Source organism: Perca fluviatilis, chromosome 19 (assembly GCF_010015445.1).
Source record: "Perca fluviatilis chromosome 19, GENO_Pfluv_1.0, whole genome shotgun sequence".
Classification (NCBI taxonomy): domain Eukaryota; kingdom Metazoa; phylum Chordata; class Actinopteri; order Perciformes; family Percidae; genus Perca; species Perca fluviatilis.
Genome location: NC_053130.1, coordinates 19,625,776 through 19,640,544, shown reverse-complemented (window position 1 = coordinate 19,640,544; position 14,769 = coordinate 19,625,776). Strand labels below are relative to the sequence as shown.

The window sequence follows — 14,769 nt, the reverse complement described above, 5'->3', positions numbered from 1 at the left end:
CATCCAGTGTGTAATTTCAAATGACAATATTGCTCTGCCAATAAAATCCTGCAAGTCAGGCTTTACATTAAAACATGTTTGCTTAGCTGTAATTGGTCAGAACAAGTTAACAGGCCAAAAGCCAATAGATGTTGAAATCTCCTGAAAAAGCTAGTAGGAGTTAAGAGTTAAGATTTTATTGTCAAACTTACTGTTTATAGCTGACTAGCATTACTACGTACAGCAGTCAATGTCGCCTTGTCTATAACTTCATACAGTCAACAATTGTTATAGCTAGGTCTCATTTAAATATATGTGATACCAACAGGAATTAGACCAACCTGAATAAAACAAAGGTACCTGCTTCATCGACTTTGTTTATGTCGTACAGCAATAGAAGACTTAACACTTATTAGATAATGTGTTTTTATTTATGCTGACAATCTGACATCAAAACTGATTTGTGCAAAAATTAACTAAAATCCACAGCTTAATGTGATTGGTGTTGCCTTCACACAAGGAGGTAGTGTATACACATCTAAAATCATTACCAAGTGTCTGATTTAAAAGGTGAGGCTATCAGAAAAAAAGATACTTCATCAATAGATTAGTCAAGAACTGGATTTAACAATAAACTGTGACCAAACATCCAAGGGAGCAGCACTACACCACTGAATCTTTTTCTGTCTGAAGTGCATATGTGAACACATGCACGTGTACTCTGTATCTACATTAGCAATCCATATTAAGTAAGTCGGTGTAAATTACAACAATTTGAAGGTAAAACTTGATTATCCACCAAAAGTCACTGCAATAATTCTTCTGTTGTGCTTTATTGTATTCTTGGCCCTAAGGGTCAGCATCATTGTAATCTTCCCATAGAGACTGGTCTTGCTGCTACATACAGAGTCCCTCCTAAAGTTAGTACAGGATTCCGACAGTTCTTGCTGAGGTTAGTGGCATTAAAGACATTTCGTGTTTGGGTGACGGGTCTTATTGACAGCCGTTCGCTTTTGGGCCCTCCAGTTTTTGGTGATCCATAATCTTAATGTTCTTTTCAGCATTTTCAACATTCCTCAACAAAGTCTCCAGCCTCCGCTTGATGTTCTTCTGGTCCTCCAGAGCACAGCTGATGACTATGGCCTGAAACTTCTGGTCGATGGGGACGGGCGGGGCCTCGGTTACACAGGCCGCGTGCAGGGCCCGCAGCTGCTGCCGCCCACTGTCCATGTCATCCAGCAACTTTTTCACTATTTCATCGATTACAGATGTGGCCTTGTGCAGCGCCTCCTCCTGCTGGGAGTTTCTGATTGTGCCAACCCTGATCTCCACAGACAGCGTCCGGCCCATTAGACGGTTTGCAGTTAAACTTAACTCTTCTCTCTCCCCTAGACAATACAAAACGAGAAAAAAGTGTTGCATCTTTAAAGAGCATAATTCACTGTCTATACAGTGGTGGGCACAATAATAAGAACACCTGTAGTGTAAGACATTGGCTCAGTGTCACCTCATGGCACAAAGATTCTGGTTCCAAATCCTTGCCATTGTCTCTACTGTGTGGAGTTCCCATGTTTGTGTTCCAGCCTCCTCCCACATCCAAAGACATCATGTGAATGTGTTTATATTAATGCATCGTGGCTCTAGCCCAAATTTGATGCAATGTAATCCAACAAGGAACATAAAGTTCATTTTTAAGACAGAAAGGTGTTTTGGAATTAGATGACATTGTTTTGTTTTTTTAATGCAGCTGACAAAGCAAGACGTTAATGTTATATTGTTAGTATTTATTTTGTTCAGCAAGGGAAAATACAACAGTGCAATCTACAGCCTCCACACGATTGATGCACATTATAAAGTCAAAAGGGTGGCATTTATGGCAGGGCATTGCATCAGAGTACACAGTGTTCATGTAATGTCCAACTGTATTGATGTAAGGTGGATATACTTAATATTGGAGATGAGGAGGAAATAGGGTATGATAATTGGAATGTATTAACCCTTTGTGTATATCCTCTAATATCAGGTTTGGTAGGGAAACAAACTCTATGAACTTGGGTTCTCTCTTCCCTTGGCTGGGATGCCGTTGCCTTGCTCCTTCTTAAATCCCCTGAGCTTCTTGAACAACACCACCCAACTGCAATGTAGCATTCAAAGCATAACCTCATTGCATCACAATGTTACAGTTGAAATCAGAGCAGTAGCAAACATGGATTAAAAGTGGATCAAAAGCACATTATTAAGAACTATACAGTCGAACAAGGTAGACTCTTTAATAGCTTTTTCTGTAACTTTACAGGGGGGAAAAAGCTATTACAGAGTCTACCTTGACTATTATGTCAATGTTAAAAACACAGTCAAATTGTGTCTCACCAGGACAGATGTTTCGCAGTTCCTGGCCGTTCTGTACGGACTGGATCATTTCCAGGATGCACTCCCTTTCATGCTCCATGGCCGATGCTGTTTCGCGTAAAGTCTCCACCCTGACAGACAGACAACAATAGGCTGACCACTGCCATCCATTTAAAACCACATCCTTTCTCTGCAAAAAATAACGAGCTGTTGTAAAGGGATAGGAATATTAACTTCTATTATCCTACTAGATACCCACCAAGGGTATTGTATTTTTTTCCCCAAACCATTTGAATTAGACGCGATCGGCTGCATCCGCTTGCGCTCTTAGTTAGGATTTATAGGCTATTATTTAGCCTAATTATAAAATTTGCGAGCAGTAACGGAATTCCCCAAAAAAGGCCCTCAAGTGCACTGTAACGCACATGGTACGGCCTGTTACTGAACCGTACCTCATTTCCAGCTGATCCAAACTTTCCAGGAGTTGTCCGGAGCGATCTGCCATGGACAGCGTCCTGCTGAACTTGCTGCACGTAGCTTCGTTGGTTTTCGCCTGTATTTTAGCTTGAGCCATGATTGTGAATTATGCTGATTATTATGATCCGTCCCGGAGAGAAATCCTGTGTGCGATCAACTAAGCTGTCCAGCTGACTGCAGCAGCGCCCCAGGGAGAACATTTCCTAACATGGACTGCAACTTCCTTTAGCTCAGTCCTCACAGAAGGTTCCCGAGAATGTAACAGTGTTTGCCAATGTCGGGTCCGTGGACCCCTACAGGTCTCTGAGAAGCTCAGCGGGTCCCCGGCAAGAAGCAAATTTAGTTCATACACATTTTCAGATGCGTAAATATTAGGGTTTTGCTATTTCTACATTTAACAAATGTAGAAATCTAAAGTTTTAGAAAATGGGTACTCATAATTCTGGGAACCCTGGCTGGGAGTTGTTTTCATTTTAACTGGTTCATTTTTGAAAAAACTGGCAAATAAGATAAAAGGGCAAAGGCACCTGGCACGAGAGCAACATAATGATGAAATGAAATGACAGAAAAAGAAACAGGCTATTGTATGGTGTACTGTATATATGTGGCTATGTGCACCCGTGTGTATGAGTGTTAATAGTGGTTAATGTTTTAGGGTGTTATAACTCTTTTAGTGCCACACATCTGTCCTCAGCTTGCAATAATCACAAAGTATGCAATGGACAAGTGACAAAAAGGGTGAGAAGAGAAAGTAAAAGAACCTATTCAGAAAATATATTTGTAGATCCTAATTACAAAGGCAGCAACATTAAAAATACATATGAATGCCAATTTGTAGTGTGACTCCACTTTAAAAAGTCACCTTCTAATGATTTTGAAGACAACATGAGGAAACTAACGGAGCCCAAAGAGCTGTTGCCAGAATTGTAGCTTCTGTTAAACAGGACTTCCACGGTTTCTACTTTATGGTCTTATAGCCTATGACGTAAAGACAGACGTTCAGGAGAGACTGAAACTTTTACACATACAAGGAGGCTCTGCTCTTTACGGTGCATACAATACACTAGATTTCAAGTCTGCCATGAAAATAGAGATTGCAATTGGAGATCGAGTTAGCACAGGGGTCACAAGTTCAGCTTCGGTATTTTGCAGTGTCATCGATGCCATCTATAGCAAATGTTTCTTCACAACAGAGGACATAAATCCACAACCACAAACCAACTTTCTGCCAACTGCAGTATAATATGGGCAGTTCCCCGTGATGGAAATGCCCTATATTATGTAATCATTTATTGATACATTAACAAAATAACTTAAAACACAGAAAAAGTAAAATAGCAACTAATATTTATTTAATAGATTCTAAACACAAATACCTGGTTCAAAACATCTCAATATAATTTCAATGTACTGTGTCACAAAAAGTGTTCACATCACGTCCTCAAAACTCCAGAAGACTTCGTTTAAGAGCTTCTTCCAACTCTGTGAAAAAGCAGAAGGAATTATTATTATATTATTATTATTATTAAAGTTCCAGTATGTCCAAATAAAACTGCAAATTGCAACATCATAACTATGCTAGATGATATGATCCTAATAATTGTTTGCATTTCGTTTTATTGCTTTTTATCTACTGTATCTTTTAAATGAGTTGAGTTGAGACAGCTCCCACATTCACATACATGTCACTACAAAGACTAAACTTATTGACTGTAGTTTAGTCTTTTTAAAGATTTTTTTGGGGGGCATTTTTAGGCCTTTATCTGACAGGACAGCTGAAGACATGAAAGGGGAGAGAGGGGGGGATCCTCGGCCCGGGCCGGGCCCTTGATCAAGCATTTTGTTTGTTTTTTAGTCATGACTTTATTAGCCTAATTTGGAAGAGAAAGCTATGCCTCTCCAGCTTCTCCTGTAGCTCTGGGTGTATGTCCTGCACTGACTTGAGTGTGAGGTAAACTGGGCTACATCGTGTCTCCCCCATCTGTAGCACTGTTGTTGGCCAGTGCGTCAGCATGCAGACCGTGGCAAATGATAGTATTAATTAGGTGATCGAGACAAAAAAAAAAAAAAGTCTCCTATATGGTTCCAGGGCTTTGATTATGTTTCTGCCTTCATCTGTTAAGGCGGGACACATCAGACCGATTATCGGCCGTTAGACAGTCTGGCGAGGTCAGTGACTCAAATCTGTTCGGTGTGTCCCGTGCCGTCGTCCGTCTGGGGGGCTGTCGGCTTCATTTTGGCCGACCTGACATGTTCGGTCGGCGGCAGGGCAGTCGGGACTCACCCGGAAATGAAGAGCAGGATGAGGTGACTACAGTCTCTCAAAATCTGACAAAAATCTTTTAAACTGACCTTTGTTGAGCTGAAATGAAGACAGATTCAGCAACTAGACGGCCTATTTCTCGCTTAAAATGTTTTCAGAAACATGTTTCAGTGAATTATTTTAGTACAATATGAGATCTTATTCTGAACGGCCGCCATGACAGTCTGGCTCTGAATTTCCGGAGAAAACAAACCCATGTGACGCGTTCGTCCAATCAGCTGCCGGTTTTCATTTCTTGGGGAACATTACAGATTAGCGCCGCCTGCTGTTATGGAGATGTATTACGTCTCGTCTCCTCTCGTCTTTTTGGTCTGTTCTGTGGCAGTTTTTTGGACCTCGGGGACGCGACTGATCATATCGACGGGGTTTTCTGTCAACGGTCGGCCATCGGCTATATGTGTCTACACCTTTAGGCTAACTGAAATGAAACCATGCCAATCTCTGGGTATGGTGAAGGGTAATGTGATGATGTGGGGCTATTTTAATTCCAAAGGCCAAGGGAACTTTATCAGGATGCATAGTATCCTGGATCCATGAAATAACTGGCCTTTAAAAATAAAAATCTGCCTGCTTCTATGGAAATGTAACATAGGTGTGTCAATACTTGTGCCCCCTGTATTTTAAGGAAGAACATTTATTTATTTACGATAAATTATTCATTCACTAAGACAATTTGTGTCCTTAAAGGTTGGATTTTTCCTATTTTTTTTTAATTAAGGCATTAAGATCAATTTCCAAAAGATGATTTTTTTATTCCTCTTTTTAGTCAACTTTAGCATGGGTTCCTGTACTCATGAGCAGCACTGTATCTGGGCGACCACTCTAGTTTGTTCTTGACTAGCACATTCTAGACAACTGTACTCAGACCCACTACATATTAGTATTTTTTTAACTTGCAGGTCAACCTTGACAAGCCTTCAATACCCATTGGATCTTTGAATTTAATTGTCTCTGAATCAAATATTGTGCTTTTATGGTAAACTGAACAGTTTTTAAGGAATGTTAATCAGACTAAAGTCTCCGCAGTAAACTGTAATCACTGTGTAATATTTCGCTGCTACACAAAGGAAAATACGGTAGACTCAGTCGTGACCTAAGGCTGCAGTGAGTTATACACTTCTCTCAGGGGAAACAAGGATTACGTGCTCAGCCACATAAACACATACCTGCTGACTCTCTCTCTTCTTCTGCAGCATTCAAAGACGGTTCATGGTTCATCTCGTCATCCGATACATCTGTAATAGATCACAATAAATGAGCAGCTGACATACTTTAAGTCGATCAAAGTACAAAAATGTGACATAATATAACTTGCATATACAGTATGTAAACTATAGCTACACCGTGCATTTTGCTTGCTTATCTCTTCTCTTATGTGGCGTAAGTGACAGTGGTTATGTATCGTTTATTGCTTACTTTCACATGCTTCACTCTCTTTGTTGGACTGACCCATGTTCAGAAACTTCACCAGTGTTTCATCTTCAATCTCTGAAATGACAATATATAAAACAGGATTACATGCTGCATGCAAACGTAGATAATAAATGTCAAAGATTGCAACTGACTTACCATTAGTGTCTGGTGTGATCTCCACAGCATTGAGTACTTCTACAGTGGTGGCTTGTGCTTTCATGTCTTTACTACAGGTCCTGGAGCTCATGCAAGGTTCCAGTGTACAGTGTCGAGAGTGATAGTGTTTATGGAAACTTGGAACACCCGAGAAACTCTCCTGGCAAGCTTTGCATTCCACGTCAAAGGTCTTGTCCAGGTTCAAGGCTGCGTGCTTTGTGTGGACGTGAGTCTTCATCTGTGCAAAGGAAGGCACAGATAGGCTGCAAGGAGCGCACACATACTGACATTTCCCTTCAGCGGACAGATTCCTCATGCATTGTGTATATGTAGCTTTCATCTCCTCTTTGCTTTTTTCTGAACCCATGCATGGGCATATACGCTGACTGGTGCTTTCAGCAACAGCAGGCTGAACAACTTCAGCATCATCCATACAGTAGTAGTCCTTACTGTGAAGACTCTTGTAGTGTTCCAAGAACTCGCCCTCAGATTCAAACTGCATGCTCTCGCAGAGGCCGCAGAAGTGAAAGCTCTTTATCTGCCCGTTGTGCTCATTCGTACAGTGTCTACGTACGGTGGACTCTTTAAAGAACTTCTGGGGGCAGTGTCCACAGATGAATCTCTGAAAGTTGTGACTGCTCACGTCACTGCAGTGTTTGCGGACGGCCCCTTCTGAGTCAAAGATGTCCTCGCACATCCTGCACATCCAAGTCTGTTCAGCTTTTAAAGTCGCTACTGTGTCCTGCTGGACTGTGGACTTGGAGGACGAATGACGGTCGACCTCGCTGCTGGTGGACGGCTTGGCATAGATGACGGCGGCGAGCTCCTCAGGCACTTCCTGCTCAGTGAAGTAGGTGTGTCCGCTGTGAGCTTCTGACACGTGAGACAGGATATCTTCATACCGAGGCATTTCTACATTGCACTTGCGGCAGTAGAATAGGTAGTTGGATAGGTGAGCTCCCCCATGAAAGCGACTCATATGCAGGCGCGTAATTGAGGACTCTCCCATGTGTTTGCCACACATGCCACACTGATGGAAAATTTGGTTTACAGCCAGGAGATGCTTACTGGCTGTAGACTCTTCCGAGAACTGTATACCACACTCGCAGAACCATGCCGTTACGGAGTTTCTGCTTGCGCTGCTAGTCACACTCGGTCTCCTCTGTTTGGCTGGAATTTCTTCATAATCACTCCTCTTCTTGTTTCTTTTTTTAAAAGGTTCTTCAAGGCCAGTGGATTGTCTTGTCCTCTTTGCCTCTCTAGCATTCTGGGCGTGTTGAATTTCACTAAACCTGCAGTACTGAAGGAGGGCTTTCTCCATTGTTTGGTTGACCTCCACGTCATGCTGGGTCGATTCTTTGTGTCTCTCAATTTCAGCTTGGCTGTGGAAGATTTTACAGCAGAGGGAGCACTGCCCTTGCACTTGCAGCTTTTTCATTACCTGCACTACAGTTTTATCAGCCTTGGCCACCGCGCAACCCTGTCTGCAGTGCACACTTAAATAAATAAGAGAAAGAAAATAATGAATAGGGAAAGGAAAAATCAGTTCCACAAAACATCTGAACAAAATCAGTGTCTGCTATATAACATGTAATACCAAAATATATTAATACATGCACAGGTACTGAATAAATCACAATTAAACTTACTTAAAGTGAGCTTGAGCTGCCTGATGTGAGATCAGTACTTTGTGACATAAAGAGCATCGGACATTGAACGTCACATCCTTGCATAAAGTGATGAGGCGATTCTTAACATATTGTGAGACTGGAACTGGCAGTGGTCCTCCTCTGGTTTCTTTCACAATAGGAGAAAGGTAAAAGGGACACGTAATCTTGCTTATAGAATACCTCCGAAGTGTTTGTAAATAGGCCTAAAATAACGACAGAGCTTTGACATTTGGATGTGAGGTTTTTAATGATGTATAGAAAATAAAAATGTTTAATGAACCTTACCATTCATGGCGAGTGACTCTGTGAAGTGGTTTTTGGCTGACATGTGCTGAAGACACTCATCTCGGAGGTTGAAGAGCATGTAGCAGGCAGGACAGGCAAAACACACAATCCGCTGAAAGGTCTGAGTGATGCTGTGACCATCAGCAGAAGATGAGGACACCTAGTGATCACAATAACTATTATTCTACTGTAGATCAATAGTTATTAACTACCACACTTATTCCACACACTAATTAATGAATCTTTCAAAGAGCAGGAGTTTTTCATAGCAGTCAGAAAACTGATTTAACCTTGGACTCGAGATGTTTTCTCCATGCTTCTTCAGTCTGAAAATGTCGACCACAGGCAACACAGGCAAAGAGCTCAGATGGAAATCCTTTAAGATTGATGGTTGGGTCACAAGGGGAGTGATCAAACCTATACAAAAAGATATTTTATTGCAAAATATGCCATATTTGTACTCAGGGAAATGGTTCAAAAGGTATTACATCTACACTGAAATGAACAGAAAAGGATTACCTTTTTAAGTGGCCATCAAGAAGGGCCGTATTGTCAAAAACCCGACCGCAGTTGATCACTGGGCAAGTGTGTCTAGTTGAACTATTTCCAGGGAAAGAAGCAGCTTTGTGTCTTCTTCCAAAACCACCACTGATCAGTCCAGGTCGAACACCTAAATAAACACAAAAGTACAGTATGATAAGTTGACAACTTCATGAAAAAGGGTGGTCTGTCATTGGCATGCCTATATATCTTAAGACAAAATTACATTTCAATCATCCCTGTGTAGCGGATCATTGCAGCAGCACAAAATAGTATACTGGTAGGAACATCAAACTGTACATGACAGAAGCATGCTTTTAAAGATGTTCTGCTGGCCTGAATCAACTCCAACACTGACAGATTTAAAAGTGACAATGTCAGTGATTATGCAACAGATTTCTGATCCAGATTAAAAATGTACCTGGCATCTTTAACCACATGTCCACGCAGTGCTTTGCTTCCTGATTAAATCCATTTGTAGAACTGTAAGCCAGCCCCTGCTGTCCATGAGCTCTTTGTAAGTTTTGCTTCTCCTGAAAAAGAGACATAAAGAGATTAACGATAACAGAACATATTCTGCATCTTTGTAACACTTGCCTTATATGACAAATGTCAGTAAAAATCTACAGAACCTCTGTTGTTCAATCTAGTATTGTAAGTTGCCACAGTTATTTGTTTTCTATGCATTCTGGCCACAAGGTGGCACTGTTGCTGCTGAAAGGGACCTTAATTGACCCCATATCAACTTCTACTCAGCATTTACTATTTAATTTACTCTTTCAATGAAAAAACAGTTTGGCTATAGAGTTGTTAATGAGTTTTTACCAGCACTGAATCTACATTCTATCTAAGGATACAAGCACTTTTATTTGTTTTATAAATATTGTTTATTGATAATATTGCAGCAGTAGCTCAGTCCGTGGGGGAACCGGAGGGACGCCAGTTCAAGTCCACGTACGGACCAAGTATGGACTGGTAGCTGGAGCAAGGCACCGAACCCCCAACTGCTCGGGGCACCTTTAATGGGCAGCCCCCTCACTCTGACATCTCTTAGTGCATGTTGTGCATGTGTGTGTATTTTGGGCCTGTGTGTGTTGTGTAAAACACCAGAGTGAAGAAATAGGAATTCCCCCCTTGGGGATCAATAAAGTATGTCTTCTTCTTGTTCTTGTTCTTCTTCACTCTTTATGTATTTTTAGTAGTTGTAATGTGATCATATAATTTTGATTCAAGGTATGGTAAGTAAGGTAAGTATGCATTACAACCTGTTTTGCCTGTTTATACCATTTTGTAATTTTGCTTTTGAATGCAAGATGAAGAAACCAACCGAAGACAATGTTCTGATAGAGATAATAGCTTAATTACAATCTAAAAAGCATAAAATGATAGCAGCTCACTTTATTTTGAAGCAAACTCACCTTGAACGCTCTACATTTATCAGATTTTTCCTTTTTCTCAAGGGCCACCTGTCGTGCTAGTCTTTCCAGTGTAGATGTAACACGCGCTTTATGGCGGGTGATTTTATCTTCAATCTACATGAGAATAAAAGGCACAACAACAACTTTAGAAAACTTTAGACAGACACTATCTAATAATAATAAAAAGGTCTATTCAGTAACTCACCATGTCTGTCAATGATGAACATCCCTCATCCTCACTTTCACTCAGCAGATCAATACATTCTGATACTGGTCTGACAGGGCCCTCCTGAAGCAAGTACAAGACACCTTGTCATTTAATGTTATAAAACACACCTACATGTATAAGACTCAAATAAGTCTGCAAACCCTGTACAATGTAAAAATGGCTGTTTATTAATTTTTTAACATGCCCATTAAAAAAAAAGATGTGATCTACTATGTCTGAATCATGGATACAGTCATACAATATATGGAGCAGCAGCCTATATTGTTCAGTGAATATATTTATGAAGTAAATAAAATGGCAGTCTGATTATCAGGCTAGATAAAGATGTTATGGCACAATTAGTCTTTGTCAATGTCAAGAGACAGAATGTAAGCAAATGATAGTTTTTAATCTTATCTTTGAACCTACTGATTTATTTTTTTTAAAGTAAAGTGTGACGTACTGATACAAACTCCACTTCTTCCACGTCATCGTCCTCTGCTTGAGTTGGAGAAGACATTTATCTGAGGAAAAACAAACACATTTTTGACTTTTGAAGCTGCAGCTCGAACTTTGAACATGCACGTAAGGGCATGGGGTGTGACGAGCTAGTTAACCAAAGCTAGTATCAACAGTAACGTGTCAGTAGGCACCAGTGGTGGAATGTAACGAAGTATAAATACTTTTTTGTTACTGTACTTAAGTACATTTTTCACGTATCTGTACTTTACTTAAGTAGAATCAATAGTGCATACTTTTGAATTTTACTTTGTTACATTTTGAAGCAATGATAAGCACACTTTAATTAACCTAAAACTAACTTAATTAAAATGCCACAGCCCATACTGTTTTTTTTATTTTTATTTTTTATTATTATTAGAATATAGACATTGAGAGAATAAATCGTTATGTAAGTACTTTTACTTTTAATACTTAAAGTACATTTAAAATGAGGTACGTTTTACTTTTACTTAAGTAGGGTTGTCATTGTGGTACTTCTACTTTTACTAAAGTGAATATATGTCTCTGGTTATTTGTACTTTTACTTAAGGACTGAGATTCAGTACTTCCTCCACCACTGGTAGGCACACCTCCAACTGTAGCTTTAACGTTAGGCCTGATGACTTAAGATAAATCAAAATTAGGACATTAATCCATAAATTTACAGTTTAAAAAGAAATAAGCCTATCAATTTACCGGTAAATTATGGTTTAATTAACCACGCACAACAGCATGAAATACGCCATTATCTTTTAGTTACTTACAACAGCATCGGGTCAACTGCTACTTAAGTACAGTTCTCATATCAGACATATGTTGCTAGTATTACGGTTGCTCAATGAACAAATATTAAAATCTTGTAAAAATACATCGTTGGCAAGTTGTTCTACTTAGCAACCGTTTAGGAGAGCACCTCGTCGGTGAGGCTAGCGTGAAGTAACACGACTTACTCAGGTGTACTTAAAGTCGATCATGGAGCGTTATTTCTTCCTTGCCCACCCACCACAGTGCTTTAGTGCTGCCACTGCTGGGTGAATACTACATTTCTACGGGCTATCTGCACCATGGATGTATTATGCACTTAAATCACAGTGTTGTTGCACTAAAGCTCTCGGCCACCATTGGCAGCACTGAGTGCCGAGCCACTGAAGAGCAGCGCTCCAATCGTTGAGCGAGGAAGAAGTTACGCGCCAAAGCTAGCTGCACTCCATCGATTTAAGTCGTATTTCTGCAACTTACACACTGTTGACGTCGATGTGAAGTATACTAATCTGTCACTAAGAAGTTATCCTGCCATCTGACGTGTTTGTATTATCAACCATCTTCTGTTCAGCAACTTTATTAGCAGAGAAATCTTGAAATGGGTGCTGCTTCCGTCTGACGTCAATCCAGGACAGTGCCAAACGTCCAGGCTCTGGGTAAGCTAACGTTAGCCATCTGACGTTTGCACTTAGCTAACTAATGCAAGGTAAACATGCTAAAGTTCGACTGTGGTTGGCGTTAGTGAAATATGGTTGAAATCAACAGATGAATGAAGCTGAGCACCACATTACCTACTGCTTTTTCGGTTTGCTCCTCAGTTGACAGAGTATTTGCTAGCTACTAACGTTCGCTAGCTAACGCTACAGCATCCCAAATCGCAGAACGCAGCTACACAGTCTGCAACGTCACGTGTAACTGAAGCCCTCCTTTTCAACGCGGAGTGTGCCATACGGACGGGGTTACTGGTTGTTGAGACACAACAAACGCGAGAACAAACTCCGCCCGTCTGTACCTTGTCCGGACCGAAATGTGACGCTGTCTCCAACTGTCCCTTTATTATTATTATTATTATTATTAGTTCTCAATAGCTAACTGTACCTAGGTTGTAACTATTCACAGTATACTGTATGTAAATTCTATGCAACAAAGATATGTGAACATGCTGGAGTAATAACTGTATGTGCACAAAAATAATGTTTTAATATATATCTTTTTATGTAAATGCATTGTGATTTTATGGACATAAGGTTTATAACGATAGACCTTAAACACAACATTCATCTCTATGAGTAAATATGTCTTCTTGGACTATGGGTGAAACTCTTATGAACATGGGAAGAACAACTCACAGAAATGACCAGGGTTCAAACCAGGACCTCTAAAAGAAGCAATGCAGGCGAACAACAATACTGCAGCCCCATGCAGGTGTCTAACTGCTTATGAAAAGGTGAGTACACCATAGCATTTATGCAAGCTTATATTTACATGTATTACAATACATATGACTATACTGTACGATTTCTTCAACAGAGGACATATACAATAAAATGTGTAAATGTGTTGCAAATAATAACAAATGTTAACATACTCAAAACTCGCCACACGTGGCAATTCATTGTACAGGCATATTTATTAATTTATAAGGTTACAAGGTTCATGTAGTTGCCATTTTACAACACAGGGTTGCACAATGAAATGTAAGTTGTAGCCCCTTAATTCTACACACACACAGAACATGACACAAATTGAACATATACTCTATGTTGTCATGTATACCACATATTTACCACATATAAGTACACATGCTGACAAACAGAATCATTCATATTTTGTTGCTACTTGTACCCAATGTATTTTATGGGATTACCATACATTCATTATACTTAATACTGCATAAGTCAGCTCTAACTAATTTATGTGTATAGCAACATATAATGTAAATATATAATAATATTTCTTTTCGTCATGTATATATTGACACACACAATGGTATTGTGGTATTGTTTTTGCATATGTGGCCATATGGCATATGACATACAGAAACAATATGGCTGTTGCATATTATATAAACACATGTTAACTAATCATGCCAGTGTCTGGGCTTTTTGTTTTGTTTTAAAATTGTAAATAAAACTATTTTTTCTCCCCTCACACTTTGCTTGCCTGAGTTTTTAATTGACTAATGAAACAACGCTGTAAATGATATCAGTTCATCCAAAAATTACATAACCCACCATTGTTGGATTATGATTAGAGTTGGTTCCAATTTTTCTCTCTAATCCTGATAGCACCTGCCTCATTGCAGGACCCATCACTACAACAGGGTACATTTCAGTAAGCCTTTATGGCGAACTATACTTGAACTATATCAGACAGACATGTTGTATTACCAATAGAATATTGTAGTAACATTGTAGGTAGCCTATATCATAGGATAAAAATGCAAAATATGTTCCCTATAAACTATCACAGGACAGACAAGTCAGTATTAGTCTTTAATACTATATTGTTATTGATATGACAGCGTTATCCTTCTGGGCAGTCGACTGCAGCAGATTACTGCGATGCTCAGCTGAATCTGCTGACTCTCCCTGCCCCTGCTGGAAAATAAATAAATAAAACTTACGTCTCTGCTGAGTCATTCATTGTACCTCACAATAATGATATGATATCAATAGTCTGGGCTGT

At 39.8% G+C, this 14,769-nt stretch overlaps 2 protein-coding genes across 4 annotated transcripts; both read right to left on the bottom strand.

Annotated features, from left to right (window-relative positions):
- Positions 1-388: 388 nt before the first annotated feature.
- bag2 (BCL2 associated athanogene 2) lies at positions 389-3,094 on the bottom strand. The gene is made up of 3 exons (XM_039784888.1): positions 2,781-3,094; positions 2,350-2,459; positions 389-1,367 (listed from the first exon to the last, which is right to left on the bottom strand). The coding sequence occupies exons 1-3, from the start codon at positions 2,900-2,902 to the stop codon at positions 973-975; spliced, it is 627 nt and encodes a 208-aa protein (XP_039640822.1). The 5' UTR covers positions 2,903-3,094; the 3' UTR covers positions 389-972.
- A 1,041-nt stretch (positions 3,095-4,135) lies between these two features.
- On the bottom strand, positions 4,136-13,009 carry znf451 (zinc finger protein 451). Of its 3 annotated transcripts, none has more exons than XM_039784876.1 (13): positions 12,873-13,009; positions 11,282-11,342; positions 10,816-10,899; positions 10,611-10,724; positions 9,614-9,725; positions 9,172-9,322; positions 8,943-9,069; positions 8,653-8,812; positions 8,347-8,494; positions 6,698-8,193; positions 6,545-6,616; positions 6,295-6,363; positions 4,136-4,287 (listed from the first exon to the last, which is right to left on the bottom strand). In XM_039784876.1, exons 2-13 carry the CDS (start codon positions 11,336-11,338, stop codon positions 4,247-4,249), a joined length of 2,631 nt encoding a protein of 876 aa, XP_039640810.1. In that variant the 5' UTR covers positions 11,339-11,342; positions 12,873-13,009; the 3' UTR covers positions 4,136-4,246. The 3 variants fall into 3 exon arrangements, with proteins under 3 accessions (XP_039640810.1, XP_039640811.1, XP_039640812.1); XM_039784877.1 differs by having other exon boundaries at positions 12,877-13,009; XM_039784878.1 differs by lacking the exon at positions 12,873-13,009 and adding an exon at positions 12,270-12,378.
- Positions 13,010-14,769: the final 1,760 nt, after the last annotated feature.